At 32.7% G+C, this 14,606-nt stretch overlaps 1 protein-coding gene across 1 annotated transcript in view; it reads right to left on the reverse strand.

Moving 5' to 3' along the window:
* Sema1a (semaphorin 1a) overlaps positions 1-14,606 on the reverse strand; it is a 441,797-nt gene that overhangs the window by 63,906 nt on the left and 363,285 nt on the right. The window contains 2 exon segments of the mRNA XM_017616838.1: positions 1,244-1,332; positions 5,482-5,586. Coding sequence (XP_017472327.1) covers positions 1,244-1,332; positions 5,482-5,586 — 194 coding nt within the window.

Here is a 14,606-nt window from a genome sequence, read left to right on the forward strand (position 1 = left end):
AAATTTTTTTATTTTTTAAATTCATAAAAAATCCAAAACGGAAAAAAGGCAAGTCGTATTACTTTCACGCAAAGTCACATAACCTTTAAGCAAAATGAGACATAGATCATGAAAATCGATGGACGCGTTTCGCTTTTATTCACAATTAAGTGAAGGTATCTCATTTTGACAAGAATATTGATTTTATGTTTCAATGAATTTGGATAATATTTATTATATATTTTACGTGACACTTTTTTCCGTTTTGGATCATATAAATCATGAAATATATAAATTTTTTAAACAAAACTTTCCCCGAAAAAAACAAGTAATTTTTTAGCATAAAGAAATCAACCGACTTCAGCGAGCAAATAAAAAATTTGGAGTACCGTTAGTCTGAACTAAATAAAAATTAAACAGTTTTTCTTGGTCAAATATTTAAAGTAAACTTTTTTCTTATCGCGAATTCCATGTAAACAAATATTTTCAAAAATTATAAAGCAGAACAAAAACAATTTTTTTATTTTTATTTTGCCTATTAATCAGGGGAAGCTTTTATTCACATGGAATTGGCGAAAAGCAGGTTGTGAGAATCGGATAATCCATCTTATTTCTAATCACAAGGTTTTGACACTAATGCCGTATATACACGGGACATTGAATAGCAAAAATTTTAAGGATAAATTTCGTAAAAAAAAAACACATTTTTTTTTTTGTAATTACAATATCCATTGGAATTTTGCCGTTACTCTTGCCGAAAAAGCTTACGAGGTCGAGCTTACCACTCATTTGAAATGGTTTCGCTTCCAGTTATTTTTAAATTAAAAATTTCGCACGTAAATTTTATTTGCCATTACATAAAAAATTACGCGCTTTTTCACATTTCACCACGAAATAATAACTTCTATAGTTTCAAGCTATTTCACAGTAAAAAGATACGAAATGGCGGCCAACATAAACTTTCTCGCTATTTTTCTTTAAAACATTTCAACCCGTTTGCATGTGTGCGTGCATTTGAAAGCGACAACGAAAAACAAAATATTTCAACAATTATTTTACGCTTTCAAATCAATTAAAAACATTCGTGACAAATGTTTTAATTTCGCGCTACCTACATGCATACATACAAATGTATGTAGATATAAATGTACAATATAAAAAATGCTGTGTGTAGAGAGTAAGTGTATGTATATGATATATGAGTTTAAGAAAAAATATTTCCATGTATGTATATTCATATGTGGTTTATCATTTCTTTACGCACTTTTCCGCAATTTATATACTCCACAGCCGTTTCTCTAAAGAAAAAATACACGAAGTCGCCTTGTGTAAAAGAGCTAACAAAATTTGGCGCTGCAAAAGGAGAGAGAAAGAGAGTGAAAAAATTTATAACAATTTGTGAATGAATAATGCATGAGTTTATGTATGAGAAAAATGTATGTATTAATGTAAAAGATTTATGAAATATTGTTAATATAAATACATATATACAAACTGAAATGCATTTAATTAAAAGTTAACAGTTTAATATACAACACATTTTGTTGAAAGTAGCAGTGGATGTTGGGAGATTTTTGTTTAAAAAAATTTATTATGGATTTTTTGTAAGCTAATTTTTCTAGTATAAGATAATTTTGTTAGGGTATATATAAGGGATGGAAAATCAAATCTTCAAATTGTACTTTATTTGAGGAAAAACTTTTACCTAAAAGCTCACAAATGTACCTAAAAAAAATAATATGTACAATATACATTTTGTAACACATTCAAATCACGTAAAATCTGTTTAGCAGTACGAACATACGACGGGAATCATCCATGTTAGTTTTAAAAAGTAAAAAAGTAAAATTTACCGATTTTAAGTACAATTTCAACATCGAAAATACTTTTTGTACCAAACGCTCAAATCTCTGCCAGCACTTTCATTCTTAATACGTTTGAATTTATATGAAAGGTCATATGAATGTACCTGTATTTCGTATTTGGTACAAAACGAAGTTTTGAATGTAAACGTGAATGTTAATGGTAATATTAGTGATGCGCGTTATGGTGATTTCGATTTTTTTTTTATCGCCGGCGGGTGAAATATCTCTCACCGTTATTTAAAGCAAATTCACATTATCGTATTTTACGGTCCATGATTTATAAGCAAAATTTGCTAAAATTCCGGTTATTTCGCCTTGTAAAATCTTTTAGTAAATTAAAGATAAATTAGATAATTTATCATAAATCAAGTGGAGAAAAACCTTAAAGTACAGACCGGCTAAGTATTGCATGGAGCTCGGTGTATGCTTGAAGAATGTAGAAATTTCTCCCGATAAAACGTGATTGGAACCGCAAATTATATTGTCGTGGTTATAACTTCAAAAAAAAAAAACGAATTAAATCGGGTCTACTTATATTATTCACATGATTGCGTATAAATATCATTAATTGAAGGACTACTTTAAAATAAATACAATGAGTAGATGTTTCGAATTTCGATAATTTTTTTTACTCAAAGAAACAATTTGTGTCTTGGAGTATGAAAAAGCATCTGTGAAGTGCAGAATGCAAACGTTTTCAAAAAAAAAAAAAAACATACTGGCTTGGAAGTTGTTTAAACGCAATTCATTTTAAAGTAGCTGAAATTAAATACGGAGTTGGACAGTCGACTTGCTGCTTACACACAATTCAAACTGAAAATTTACATGTCTGGCTGTAGCTGAGCGTGCAAAGATGTTTGCTACAATTGGTTGCGGCCATGAGTGTCCATGTTCAAATCTCATTAGGCGAAACATTTAATTTTAAATTTTCTTAAATTCGAATTTTCTTAATTATGAAAAAGCATCTGTGAAGTGCAAATTCAAACGATTAACCTTAAAGTTGTTTAATCCAAATGCATTTTAAATTAGTTGAAAATACATGCAGGAAAAGGTAATTGACTGATACCTAGGACATTGCCATGTTAAATAAATGAGTTCGTTGCAGGTAAAATAGTGAGAATTTCAATTAGTTATCATTGAAAATAAAGTAGTTGATAAATTACTTTCAAATTAATTAAGTTTCCTGCAGGGAAACGGAAACTAATTCGCTGCTAGCGTCGCAACAGTTCGCTAGCTGCGCACACACGACTTGTATGTGAAAGCCGAGTAGCTCCCAGAGACTTCCGTGTGCACCGCTGACATACATACATACATAGCTCATGCTGTTGGTTTAAAGGTCAATCTTTGGGGATAGTGATGACACAACTTTGAAACTTTACTTTCTTTCTTTGGAGGATATAGAACTGAATATGACTCACATTCCATGAAAATGGTGGAAGAGCCTTGGAGTAGACGTCTCATTGAAAGACATCAATAGAGATTGAGTGCAAAACAGTAGATCTGTGGGGCATGCGAGAAAACTCTCTTTGAAAGCTAAAGTAAGAGTACATAAAGAAGGAAATACTAATACACACTTGTCTATAATGTTCTGCTAAATCCTTTGATACTTCGAACAAATTTTCACTGAACTGCGGATCCTAAGTACGACTAAATGGTTCATCTGTGAATTATGATAAAGGAGTATTATAATATGCCAAAAAATTATTAGGAAAATTCTAAGCTTAATCGTAAAATAATTGCACTTTTTTTTATCAAACCCCGAACTATCATTACCAAAGTAAAAATTAAATTTGTTGGGTTCTTGCCCGATGCCTAGGCGTTCTTTCGGAGAAAAATTTTACAAATTTAAAATTTTGTTTTGGCTCTATATTCAGGCATGGAATGTAAATGAACGTTGGACGTTACGAAGCAAACAAAATCAAAATATTATACTTTGTATTTTAGTTAAAAAACAAAAAAAAAAAACAGTCGAAAAGGCTTTAATTTACAGAGTTGATGGGCGTGGTGTTTTCGTTTAAACTCAATTTGCCAATCCTTTTACTGATGCCAGAAAAGGACTAGATTAAACCAACAAAAGCATACCATTGATTCCATTGAATTCAACTGCTCTGGTCATTTGCATTTCCTTTAGTTTTATGTATGACAGATCGCCTGCAAAGTCCTGGATTCGTGAAGCCCTCCATTTATGAACTTTTTGCAGTTGAAGGTGCGCCTGCTTCACCAGTTCTCGCTCTGTTATGGTTCTAATTATCCTTTAAATTTTTAAAAAGGTTTTAAGTGCAATTTTAATAACTTTTCTATACACATAAGGAGGCCATGCCTTCTTGTGCCTATACAAGTGCATCAAAATAATAAGCATAATTTTTGCGTAGTTTGATAAAAAGTAGAATCAAGTCCAAATTAATTAGCACGTTTTCTTAATTGTCACCACTTTTCATCGAAATTAATCATTCTTTAAAATGAGATCAAAAAGAAATCTTTCTGATGCCCACAAGTCCAGGTATAAAGCTTAGATCTTGATGAAAATATGTGTACCTATTCAAGTGAATCGGGCTGTATTATAATTAAGATATGCAACGATTGATGGAATTGGGAAGCCAATATAGACTATTCAACTGCTTTGAACATTATTTTTACTTGCTCAAGCTCATAGCAAATAGTAAATATGATTAAAGGCATGAAATTGACACATAAATAGCTATAAAGGACTAAGTAAGCTTATATACGCATGTATGCATAAATAGATGTGTGTATGATAACACCGTGCGACAAAAACCAAAAAATTTAAAATACTCGAAACAATCAATATAGATGCGAAACTATCGGCCGGATATAGTGAAACTGCGTTTTCTAGTTTTTCTCTCTGGCGTCAGGATTTTTTTTAAAGTACTTTCAAATTTCAAAAATATGATTGATTTAAAAAATAATTAAAAAAAAAAACCAGTGCAATATAGAATAATAATATAGGTATAAAATGAAAGATAAAATTCTGTAGAATTAAAAAAATTAAGATTTTTGGCAAACAAGGACGCATAGGTATTGAAGATGTAATTTTGATTAATTAAATTTTTTTAAGCTAATAAAAGTAGATGGGCGAAATTCGAGGCTGTGGTCGTGTGTATATTAGTCCTTAAAATAACATTTTTCTAAAACACATATTGGAAATTTTCAAGGATATTCACGGATAAAATTTTTATAGGGCTTTTTCACTACCTATCTATTCGTTCTTCTGAACCCAAAAATTTAAACTTTTTTAATTCTATAGAGAAAGTAGTTTTACTATTTTTGGCTTCTAGTTTTGAGCATAAATTTATTTTTGTGTGTGTAAAATTGTTGCAAGGTGTCATATTGAGTACATATATAAATCCTTACGTAAGTAGTCAACTATTCAGTCATTCAGCCAGTAAGTCAGTCAGTAAGGCAGTTAGCCGTAAATATGTAGCTCAGAACCTAGCATAGGCACTGCCATCCTATCATTCACCCCCGCTCTTTCTTATTACCAAAAATAGTACAACCCACAGAAAAGCCAACCAACAATTGGCCAACATCACTGCTACCGCAACCGTAATGCAATTACGATTTGCTATAAACAACAACAAAATGAATACAAAGTTTCATTGTCCAGCAGTAAACTTACCATTGAGGCTTAGGCTGTCGTATTGCTCCGTCTGTAGAGGCTCACGATAGATAATCGGATCACTGCCGCTGAAATCGGCCACAGTGCCAGAGTATAGCTCGTTATCTGTAATAAAAGAAAATGGAAGAGAGAGAAATTGGGTATGAGTGGATGTGAGTGCACTAAATATTGTATAAATAAATAAGCAGAACGCGGTGAAATAAACGATTTGAGCGATGAGTGGATAGCGTCGTAATGATATACTCAGCGGCCGTGGGGGAATATAAAGATGGAATTAGTGTAGAGCAAAAACACGAATAAAGAGAATATAAAATGAAAAAAAATAACACCAAAAGCAAAGAAAATACAAGAAAAACACTTCAATGGCCAACACAAAAAAAAAAAAAATAAAAAAAAACACAATTTAAATAGTGGCAGTAACGAGAGGATTTGCAGGACATGCAAATAATGCACAACAAGCGGATTGGGAGGGAAGGCATAAAAATATAATCGAAATTATAGCAATAGGATACAGATGGAACAGGACTACAAAATGGTAATGGTTAAAAAAACACGCTTGAATGCACTTGCAGCTTCAAGTGAAGGAGCATTGATTGCATTTACCTACTACATACATTGTAGTTGGCAACGAAATGTGGCAAGCGGAGCATTACCATAAGGCAAAGTAAATCGATTTTGATTTTGTGTGCGAAATGGCAAACAAAGTAGATTAATATTATCACATTGTAATTTCTTTCGATGGAGCAAAGCTAAAAGCAAAACATTGATTTTGCTAGTTAATAAAAAAATATTTATTGTATTTAAGCTGAGGGCGGGGGTATTTAGTGCGAGTAACGTAGCATAACTTCCATGTTTATTTCTTGCTGGGATTACGCTTGACACACTGGATTTATTATTTATCAAGCTCCTTCAGAAAAAAAAACACTTCAAGATTTTATTCATGATTTTAGATTGAATGGAAGTATTAAGCGGATTTTGTAGTAAACTTGAGTAGGCTTGAAAATGCGGTAAAGACTTTCGGTTACTGGACACAATATCGCATATGTAGAGCGATAAACTTAAGAAGCCACAATTGTAGGCAGCGAGTTATTGAGGCATAAATATTCGTAGTCAAAATAAAGTCGTCCCTACAGTTAGTTGCAACTTTTTGACTTAATTTTCAATGAAAGATGTGTAAAAAAAAATGCTGCACCTAACTCTAGAGTTGACTTTATTTCGATATTAAATATGCAATATCCTTTTCGTAAGTTCTAAAGCTTTAAATACTTTTTGAGCGCTTAGAGAGACTTGATTATCTTATCAACATAGTGGCGCAGATTCTACATCGTTTTCAACTAACAAGGCAGTTCTGGCAACTGTCTTTCAACTCACAAATGTCTTTCGTAAGACAATTGTAAATTCTGGCAGCTATCTTCAAAGCTTTTTATTATCTTTCGAAAGCTCTTTATTAGTTTCGAGGAGGTCTTAGCGTTATGCTAAAGGCCTTCTAGCAACTAGTTTTTTTTTTTAAATTAAATTAAATTATATATACATTTTTCTTATTAAAACCAAAAAACTTATTTTATTTAAAATTAAATAAAAAATAATTAAAAAGAAACTAAAGCAAAAATAAACAAAATATTTTTAAAAATAAATGTAATTTAATAATAATTGGAAAAATATATTAAATCAAAAAGAGAAAATATCTAATACTTAAAGGCTAAAAAATAAATAATAAAAAAAATATTTTTATTTTCAAAACAAAATCTAAAAATTAAAAAAAAAAATTAATGAAGAGGCAAAAAATTAAATAATATCCTAAAAATTAAATGAAATAAGAAGATATATGTTGTTTATAAAAAAGTAAAATCTAAAAATTAAATGGAAAAAAAATAAATAAAATAATGTTTTACAATTAAATAAAATGTAAAATATTATTATTTTTTTTTAAGTACAAAATCTAAAATTTAAAGAAAATGAAACTAAAAGGAAAAATTAAATAAGTTCTTTAAAATTAAATTAAATTAAGAAACAAATTAAATTAAATTAAAAGGGGAAATGCAAAAATAAGTTCATAAAAATTAATATTAATATTTATATAAAAAATTTAAATATTAAAAAAGAATTATTAAAAAAGAAAATAATGTTAATTATAAAACAAATTGGATTAAAGCAAGTAATTTTTAAGCAAAAAACAAAACCCACTTCAATTATCCTATAAAATTTTAAGACAAACCATATATACATCACTTTCCGATAGGACTGACAGTTTATGACAAATTAATAAATCATCCAGTTTTTTTTTATTTTTTAATGAAAAAATTAAAAAAATCAAAATTAAACACAAGACAAATTTAAAAAATTTAAATTTTTGCATTTGTGCTAAAGCCAGTTCTGTTATAAAAAAAATCAAGTTACTAATGAAGACAAGCGATGGATATATAAAGATGTAGTGCGTGGTCAAATGAAAATGCGCAAACATTTTTTGTATGAAATATGAGCAGAAATGAGTGTTAGTCAGGTGAACGTGGCGTATGAGTAACTTTCTTTCCCGCTCATTTTTCATACAAAAAATCTTTGCATATTTTCATTTTATTTATCCCTCTCTTTCTTCATTTGTAACTTAATTTTTTTTTAGAACAGAACAGGCACAAATGCACAAATTTGGCGCAGAACCTGTTATTTTTTAAATTTGATCCTGTTAAAGTTTGGTTTTTTAAATTTTTGTATAAAAAAATAAAAAAAATTCAAATAATTTATTAATTTGTCTGAAACTATCTAGTCGTATCGGAAAGTGATGTATAAATTTTATTAACTTTGATTTGACGTATCTCATTTTAAGATGGTTAAATTTTGTTTTAAGCTGAATAACGGTAAATTGCATATATCTCGAAAACGTATCCATAGAAAAAAAATATTATCTCGATTTTCGGAATCACCGAGCCTACATAGAAATTGGATAGTGGCATCCATTGAACATATTTGCTGTAAACCAATGTAATCTACAATGCCAAATTTCCAGGACATACAGGATGTACTTTTTCCATTAATTAATTTCGATGTCCTAGGCAGAAATCTCCTATTATCCTATTAAAAATTTAAATATGCAAATTTACTATAAATGTGTTGAAATATGGGAAACATATCGAATTTTTTGCAATGGACGATTTGGTAGCCTTAATTTAAGTTATTAACTAAAACTTCAGCTAAAAGTCGGCACGGGTTATCGTCATCGTACGGCCATAAAACTTCATAAACATATATGTTATTATGGCTAAAAAGCACAAATATAGAGGGTATGCTATCAAAATTTGCAAACGAATTATTTGCCATATTATCTTGGCACAGACTTTATAGTTTTCGAAAATTTTAAGAAACTATAATTCTATTGCCTACTTATTTAAAACTGGCATAACAAAGGACATTTCCAGTTACTTAATGTCCGTATTTAGGAATATTAAAATGTGTCACAAAGAAAATTTTGTTATACATACTACAAGCGCTTGTAAATAGGCAACATTGTGAAGAATATTCATTGAATATTATACATTTTTTGGTAGTGAAATAAAAATACCTTTGCTCTTGTAGCAATTGTGCAAAACCACTTAATTGACATTTTGCCATTTCCTCTTCATACCATAACATGCTATCAGTTGACTTCAATACTTGCGCGCCACAATCACTTAGAATACACTGTCGCTATCACTGGCGCTATGGCTGTCTCACCAATGCTCATTGACAATCCAATGCTCAGCATTGAAGAGAGATGCTTCCTTTCATGCTTTTCACTTCACTTCCAGTCAATGCAATGCAACGCAATTCAATTCAATTCAAAGCAATTCAATTTTGGAGCATATTGGCATTCTTCATTGCATTAGTTGCTCTAAACTTACATACATACATACATACATACATACAAAACGATTCTATTAAAAATCGCAATGACATGAAAGCGAACACAAAAAAAAACCGAAAATAAATAAAAGACTGACTGCCTAGTTGGCAGTAAAAGAGTAAGATAGCAGCGCAAGGACGAGGTGACATTTATATCTGATATGCTATAAGTTGACATTTGTAACTGCATAAAATCATTTGTAACTATTGAGTATGAAAATCACACGGAATTCATGCACACGCACACACACGCATACTAACATACAGCAGCCACGTAAAAGCTTTCATACGAAACTTCATTTATTCACTTCACACAAACTTGAAGAGTCATAGTACAAAGCAAAATTCCAACTGATAACTGATTGTAGGTATGCAGAAATGTATTTACATGTATGTATACATATGTATTCGTATGAAAGTAAATATGTATGAAAGCGCATGCCAGAGCACATGTACATAAGTAAATGGCAAAAGCATTAAACATGCGTGCGATTCGTTGTGTGAAAAGAAATCCTTGAAGATGCTTGCATGGAGCGGCTTAAAATACTATACATACATATAAAGTGTGCCAGTCTATTGAAATGCAGGCACACACACATACAACATGTACATATGTATATGAGTGTATGTGTATGCTTAAGTGCATAAATATTTCTTACATTTCCCTATGATCTATGAAGTAATGGAGTAATGCTGCCATGTGTGTAGCCGTACGAGTATGAATACGCGCCAATGAAGTGAGAGGGCCGAGCAGGCGGGGGAAAACAGATACTTTTAGCAAAATTCGCATTTTACGACGCACTTTATTTTCGACAAATGCCAAATTCTCAAAATTTAATTAAGCAAAAGGCGAACTTTTCAAGGATTTCTTTATCTTTTTTTTTTTCTTGCTGCTACACAGCAGGCAAGGAAGGGGAGCTCATAGGTATCTACATACTTCTGCATATGCATATGAAAATCTAATGTATATAGTAAATCCTTACATACATATACATACATACATATTGAATATATGAAAACCGTGACGTTGGCATACCATGAAAGCGAATGAAAATGAAGATGGACGTTGGTAATGCGGTTGACGGTCGCAGGGTAGAGTTGCTCCTGCATACATACATACATACATACATACATACAGGGGGAGGTATGCAAGTGAAGGCAGGAGAATTGGCTAAAAGTTTCGAAACCTTTTGAATTTAACTTTCACAAAAGCAAAGTGACTTCTTAGTTGCCTGTTGGCTGCTGCGTATGCCTTTGAAATCTGCATAGTCGGCAGGCAAGAAGGCTGCACTTTGCCGCCACACACACACAATTCTACTACTCGTTGTACGTCTTCTCTTTTGCTACTTCTAAATTCTGCCACTCTCAACTCACTGACTGTATGTGTCCGTTGAGTGAAGTTCAGTGCGGTTCAGTTGAACTGCCAAAATTTAGTTGAGTCGGCATCGTTTTCAGCCAACCAACAACCAGCAGTCAGCAAAAATTTAAAATTTCCTGGCATTGTTGTAAGGCAGGAAGTTATGATGACGAGAGGGCGGGTGTGTAAATGAAGAATATGATATTTATACTTATTTATACATACATATTCATATATGATTCATTCATACATACTTAATAAAAGGAAATATTGATACCCAGTAAACCAAAAATCTGTCAATCTGTTTTCAACTAAAATGACAAAAGTCCTTCGTAAGACAATTGTCAATGCTGGTAGCTATCTTCAAAGCTCTTTTCCGTCTTTCGATGGACTAATTAAAAGATCTGCTAACGAGGAAGCCTCAGAGTTATTCTTCTTTTCTTTTAGAAGTAAATTTTCTAAAAAAATTAACTAAATTAAAAAGAAATAAAAATTGAAAGTAAATTGAGTTAAAAAAGGAAAAAGTTATATCAAAAAGAGAATTTTAACAAAATAAGTTACTAAAAATTGAACAAAATTAGAAATATATTTATTAAAAATAAAATTATTCAACAATTATTATTGAGCTTTAGGCCGTTCTTAATGAAAACCCATGTGGAAAACCGGTTTCAAGCTCATTACAAACTTTTGAATATACATAATTAAAAACGAATTTAAAAAGAAAAAGACAAAATGGCTAAAAATAATGAAATAGAAAAAATTAGTTTCTTTTTAAAACAAGAAGATTTAAATATGAAAATAAATTGAAAAAATAGAATATTTTTTTTTTTAAATCATAAGATTTAAAGATTAGAGGGAAGGAAGTGAAATTAAAAAATAACAGAAAAAAATGAATAAATTAAAATAGTTAATATAAATAATAGTAGACAACTTTCTGATACAACTCGGCGCTGAACTGGTTTTCGAACGAGTTGAATGATTTAACTGGTTAAATTTTCCAACAAAAATTGCATGCGACTTAAATTGTTTATAAACACGTTTTGTTCATTTAACTTGTTCAAGCCCATTTAATATGTTTAACTCGTCAATTTGAACGTAGTATTAATGATATTATCGGTGCAAATTAAATTTTAGTCCTTGCCGGCTAAGTTAATGATGGAAATTTTTCTGAACGTATTAGTTGTATATAAAGTTTGTCATTCATATTTCTAAGTCACTATTATCCCAGCTTAACGACACATAAAAGTGACGATATGGGCCAACGTCTATGACGTGGCAGGTCAGACTTAATCGCATGCGGACTTAATCCGCATTACGAAGCGCAGGATCGGGCGGCCGGCGGTCGTCGGTTAAAGTACGCGAAATTAAGTCCAAATCGCGTAGAACTAAACCAGGATTCGTCTTAAAGCATACACAGATGGCAGCGTTGATCAGGATCAACTCGGGAATTGACTGCAGTTGATCCGGATTAAGTCCGAGTTAGTCCGGATCAGCACTGCCGTCTGTTTAAGCTTTTAGAGGCGGTCGCACTCTCCCCAATACTACTAAACCTCAACGTTTCTAAACTCATCATTCGCCAACAGAATAAAAAGAGGCTTTGCGGAAATTTATGGGATATTTCTAGACTCTTTAACTGACCGGAATTTCAAGCTTTCGCCGTCGTACTTTTCACTATGCAGACAAAGGCGCTCGGCCTAAGTCTCAACGTGAAAGTGGAAGGTACCAACAAACCGGCAGTAACTAGGTCAACTCAAAGTCCTAAGTATCATATTTGACAGCCTATACCTCACATAACTGCTACTTGTATCAATCTTCGTGCGAGAAATAAGGCGCTCAAGGTGCTAGCCATTAGAACTTGGGTGTGCAGACAAATAAACATTGCTCGGGGTTAACAAGGAGATTGACAAGACGTGAAAAGCAACTATTCGTTTTAGAACTTCCATTCTCGTAGGAGCAGCTTACCAGAGCACAAAAAAACATCCTTCGAAATATCGTTCTCACTAGCCTGAGCACCCGGTAAGACAATATTATGATCAGCGGTCGTTCTCTATCTAACAACACCAGAAAGATGAAGCTTCCACCAGAAGCAAGGTGCATTATGGCTTAACTGCAAAAGCTCATAATGGAGCAACCGGCTCTTTTCTAGTTTCACAACGAAGTGAAAAACAGCTGCCTAACCACCTCCTCCCCTACGCCATCAACTCTAAGGCCTAGACACGAGCAGCCTAGTTTTAAGCCCCCATATACGCAGCACGGTCCATTGGCTTAATGAGTGAGAAAAAGAAGATGGCAAGATCTGAAAATTAAAACTGTCTCAAATTCAAAACCAAGAAGACATGGCTAGTCGATTTGTGTTCATTTCACTTTCTCTTGTCCGCCAAACTCGGGATGCTCTATTCGAGAATATTCTTATCCGCAACATACATTTTGTTTCGATGAGTGGGTCTAAAAGTGGCTAAGCTTAATTTTGAGTAGCTAAGTTATGCCACTGACGTAAAAAATGTCAAGTAGATTGCAACGGAATCAACTCCTTTGAAGTTAGACAGTTCTGGAACTCGTAATGTTGGTAGGCTACGTGAGATAAGAGGGCCACCACAACGACTAGTGGTGCAATGAAATAGAAGAAGGAAAAAAATATATAAAATCAGCAAAAATTTGAGTTGTAACGAGACCGAGTACGGAAATTTGAAATGCGACTGTTTCCCAGAACGTTCTGCAAGAGGTTCACAATAGACCCAAAAATCTTGCGAGTCGAAGTCTTACCCTTGAAATTAAACGCCATCCACCCATCCGAACCAAAACACAGACTCGCAGCACTTTGAACTTCAGTTGCAAAGTACAATAACGGTCTAAATTTCGCCATGATGTCCCATTTTAATGCTACCAGAGCAACAATGAGAAAGAGTAATTGCACAGAGCGACAAGGTTGGTAATAAATGCCTAACTGGGATCTCCTGATTGTGCTTAAAATAATTCTACAAAATGCTTGGCTTTGTGGCTTGCAACTGCTTTTCAACTGAATTATGTTTTTGATTTGAGCAGAATTAAGCGAAATTTAAATGGCCACTAGGCAGGCGGTTTGTCTGCTACTAGGAATAAGTAATTCAGTGATTGCGGTTATGAATATTTTTGAATGCCACGTTGGTGTTCGTTCACAAGGCTGAGGAGAGTAGATACTTTGGCCTCGAGAATCTCATGCCGTATGCAAGAGATTTTCATTCATACTTATTGGCGCTTACCCCCTCACCCATATTTGCCCCAACTCTTATCGACATAATCACCGAAAATAGCGTATGCGCGTATGTCACAAAATGTTGCACGTCTTGAATCAATAACGAATCTAAAACGCAAACTTCGCAAATAATTTAAATTACGTGACAACCGTGTCGCGCTGCGTGGTGGCAACACCTTGAGTGAGCTGTAATAACACAGTTGTTGTTTTTTTTTTTTTTGTTAAAGTAGAACCATAGCAACAAAAACCACATTTAATATTTGCACACTAAAAGCAACGTCTGACGCTAACACAAATTAATTTCGTCACCTTCACGCTGCGCACAACAATTCCAATTCAAAGTGCAAGCCCCCAAGGCGCCCATAATAATGGACGCACAACAGTACTTAAGAGATTGCCATGAAGCGTGAAACCTAATTTAAAAGCGTCACAAATATTGAATCGATTTTGATTGCACGCGGTGGCGCAGGCGAATAAATTGAATGTCTGTAGCTGCGTATGTTGACTAACCTAAAATATGAACTGCCAATATGGAATTCGATTCGAATGCTCGCTAAATTTAGAAATACTTACATGCATCTATATACTACGTGGCAACAAACAATGGCTTGAATAGGGGGTATTATTTCCGCGACTACTTCCGAAATTTTTAATTCAAAGATT

Source organism: Rhagoletis zephyria, unplaced genomic scaffold, assembly GCF_001687245.7.
Source record: "Rhagoletis zephyria isolate East Lansing unplaced genomic scaffold, Rhagoletis_zephyria_1.1 Rzeph_scaffold_00028, whole genome shotgun sequence".
NCBI lineage: Eukaryota > Metazoa > Arthropoda > Insecta > Diptera > Tephritidae > Rhagoletis > Rhagoletis zephyria.